General features: G+C 62.2%; 2 protein-coding genes across 2 annotated transcripts; one reads left to right on the top strand and one right to left on the bottom strand.

Moving 5' to 3' along the window:
• Positions 1-190: 190 nt before the first annotated feature.
• Positions 191-730, top strand: CHC_T00006499001 (hypothetical protein). The gene has a single exon (XM_005719097.1). It carries the CDS (start codon positions 191-193, stop codon positions 728-730), a length of 540 nt encoding a protein of 179 aa, XP_005719154.1.
• Positions 731-1,487: 757 nt separating this feature from the next.
• On the bottom strand, positions 1,488-2,696 carry CHC_T00006498001 (hypothetical protein). Its single transcript, XM_005719096.1, has one exon. It carries the CDS (start codon positions 2,694-2,696, stop codon positions 1,488-1,490), a length of 1,209 nt encoding a protein of 402 aa, XP_005719153.1.
• Between the last annotated feature and the right edge of the window lie 720 nt (positions 2,697-3,416).

Here is a 3,416-nt window from a genome sequence, read left to right as displayed (position 1 = left end):
TCCTGATGTGAGGGAATGACTTTGAATTTTTGTCTGTCAACAGCTGGAGGACAAGTATTCCGACTCCAGAATCACCACCCTTGACCTCGCACTTGCTTGTTGTTGTCTGGAATACTGGGACTAAACGGTGTAGTCCTGCACAGAGTTCCGAACCTTCCCACTTGTAGGCCAATGGATCGCCACAGACCTCATGGGGAAGGTCATCAAGAAGGTCATCCCGGACAAGTATCTGGACGACCGCACCATCTTGGTAGATGGTGACCACCTCAACCCGTCGGGCCGCTTCGTCATCGGCGGCTCGGATGGCGATGCCGGCCTCACCGGAAGCAAGATCAGCATCGAAACGTACGGCGGCTGGGGCGCCCACGGCGGCGGCGCCTTCTTCGGAAAGCACCCCACCAAGGTCGACCGCTCCGCCGCCTACGCAGGCCGCTGGATCGCCAAGTCGGTCGTTGCCGCAGGCCTCGCCGACCGCTGCCTTGTCCAAGTCTCGTACGGCATCGGTATCGCCGAGCCGTTCTCCCTGTTTATTGATACCTACGGCACGGGCTCCAAGTCCGACGCCGAGATCACCGACATCGTCAAGGCCAACTTTGATCTCCGCCCGGGGCACATCATCCGCGAGCTCAACCTGCTCCGCCCCATCTACTCGAAGACCGCCGCCTACGGACACTTTGGACGCGATGACCCCGACTTGACCTGGGAGAAGCCCAAGACACTCAAGTTTTAGAGGCTTGCCGCCACTTTTTTCCCTTTTTCCCTTTGCAGGCTCTTTGGTTTTTTCTTTGTCGTTTTGCTGGCATTTTGGGTGCTAAAAGTCTCATCCCGGGCGTCTTGCCTGCACGCGTGATTCTCGAAGAGAGCCTGTGTTCCTTTTCTTCTTCCTTTCCACACTCCTCTTTTCCTGTCGTCGCCTTCCCCGAAAAAGTAAAAGAATGTCCAACATCTACTACATCTTATTCCTTTTTCTTTTCTTTTTTGCTTCGCGCGCGAGTGCTGCGCTCGTGCGAGGACCGAGGCGCGCCGTGCGTGAGGTGAGGGCGAGGGCGGTCGGGGTGAGTGTTGCCGGCGGCGGGTGGCTGCTGCGCGTGAAGGCGGGCAGCGTGAAGAGGTCCAAGGCCGAGTCGGGGCGGGCGACGGCGAAGTGCGTGGCCGTGTGGGAGATGGCGGTGGGGCCGAGGTTGGTGGCCATTGCCATGGGGGGAGGGGAGGGACGGCGAGGGGTGGGAGGGAGCGGCGTGGAAATGAAAAGGGACAGCGGGCGGGGGGGGGATGGTGAAGGAGATGATTACGCCACCGCCACCGCACGGTCGCCGGCACGATGGATCAGTTATTGATTTGGGAAAGTTTTCGTACTTTTTTTCGGGGCGCCGAAATGTTTTCTGGGGGACGCGAAGACGACCCAAAAATAGGGGCAGCGAGCGGAAGTTTCGCCGAAAAGTGGCCAATATTTTCCCGCCCTTGATCCCTCCTCCTCCTCCTTACATCTACGCCACCGCCTTCACCGGGCGCAGCCTGCCGAGCGTGGCGGCGATGCGGCGCAACCCTTCTCTCTGCTCCTCCTCCTCGCTCACATAGCTTAGCCGGATGAACCCTTCCCCCTGCTCCCCGAAGTCCGTCCCGGGCAACACGGCCACCAACCCGTCCTGCAGCAGCACGTCCGCAATCTCCTTGCTGCTCCTGCCAAAGCTGCGCACGTCCGCAAACGCGCAAAACGCGCCCTGCGGCCTGTCGCACCGCACACCGGGAATCGCATTCAGCCCCTTCACCACGATGTCCCTCCTCTTCCTATACTCGCGCCGCAGCATCTCTACCTCTCCGCCGCCGGCCAGCGCGGCAATGCCGGCCTCCTGGGTAAACGTCGCCGTGCACCCGACGGAATGCACGAGCAGCAGCTCGACGCGCTCCGCCAATGGCGGCGGCATGATGGCCCAGCCCAGGCGCCACCCGGTCATGCAGTAGCTCTTCGAAAAGCCGTCCACGACGACCGTGCGGACCGCCATGCCGGGCGGGCTGGCGATGGACGTGTACGTGTCTTCGTAGCACAGCTGGCTGTAGATCTCGTCCGACACGACCCAGAAGTCGTGCTCGACGGCGAGCTGGGCGATGCGGCGCAGGTGTTCCAGCGGGACGACGCCGCCGGTGGGGTTGCCCGGGGAGTTGAGCACGACGAGGCGCGTGCGGTGGGTGACGGCGGCCTCGAGCGCGGGCATGTCGAAGCTGCGCATGTCCGGGCGGAGCGGGACGGGGACGGCGGTGCCGTTTGCGACGGCGACCATGGCGCGGTAGGTCGGGAAGCCCGGGTCCGGGATGAGGAGGTGGTCGTGCGGGCCGCGGACGAGGGCGAGCGTGGCGAGGAACAGGCCCGGCTTGGCGCCGGAGCCCACGACGACGTGCTGCGGGGTGACGGCGAGGCCGCGGTGGCGGTTGGCCAAGGAGGCGATGGCGGCGCGCAGGGGGGCGACGCCGCGCGGCGACGAGTACTTGGTCTTGCCGGCGGCGATGGCGGCGATGGCGGCGTCCGCGACCGGGGCCGGGGTCGGGAAGGCCGGCTGGCCGATCTCCAGGTGGATGACGGGCTTGCCCGTGGCGGACTCGACGGCCGCCGCCGCCGCCATGACGGCGTACGCGCCCTCGTTCTCCAGGGAGGAGAGGACCGCGGAGAAGGGGAGCAGGCGCGGGTCGGTGGCGGTCATGCGGAGGGGAGGGCGGGAGGGGGAACGGCGAGGGTGGGTTCGGGGGGACCGGAGGTGGGAGAGCGGGGAGGGGAGGGGGGATGAAGGCGGACATCGTCGGGGGCGGTTTGGATGGGGCACAGCGAACAAGGGGAGGTGGAGTGCGGTCGGGGTGGGAGAGGGGGGGTCTAAGGGGGGCGGGGGATGGATGGTGGGAGGTAATGTGAGGACCAAGGATCAGGGATGGTGGGATGGTGGGATGCATGTTGGGGATTAGGGGATGTAGGGGGTTGACGTCTGCTGCAAATCTTCGAAGTACTGTAAAGTTACTTGTGCAGCATACTGCTGTGTTTCTGTATGGTCGATGACAGCCGTGATTGGTCAGTTACTATCCTTTGCAACTAGTCGACCAACCAAATAGCATATCAGCCATTTTAAGAAAACGATCGGCAATAGGCAATTGGTCGGTGAACCAGTTCGCAATCGACCAGATGTTATTCCATGCAGATAGATACAAATTAATCGTGTAAAATATCCTGAACCATTAGCCAACCAATCGCTTTTACATCAACCAATCATCCGCCAATAAATGACCAGCACCAACCATTACTGGACCACCAGATCTGCTAGGGCAGCGGAGTTCCAAGTCGAAGACTTCGAAGAAGAATCTGCGACGCCGGAGCAAGAGTCACTGTAGTGACGAGCCGGAGGACCAAGACTCAATGACCTAGTCGAATGACC

This window comes from Chondrus crispus, genomic scaffold, assembly GCF_000350225.1.
Source record: "Chondrus crispus Stackhouse genomic scaffold, scaffold_42, whole genome shotgun sequence".
Classification (NCBI taxonomy): Eukaryota; Rhodophyta; class Florideophyceae; order Gigartinales; family Gigartinaceae; genus Chondrus; species Chondrus crispus.
The sequence above is the reverse complement of the archived record's forward strand: the minus strand, read 5'-3'. Positions and strand labels throughout refer to the sequence as shown.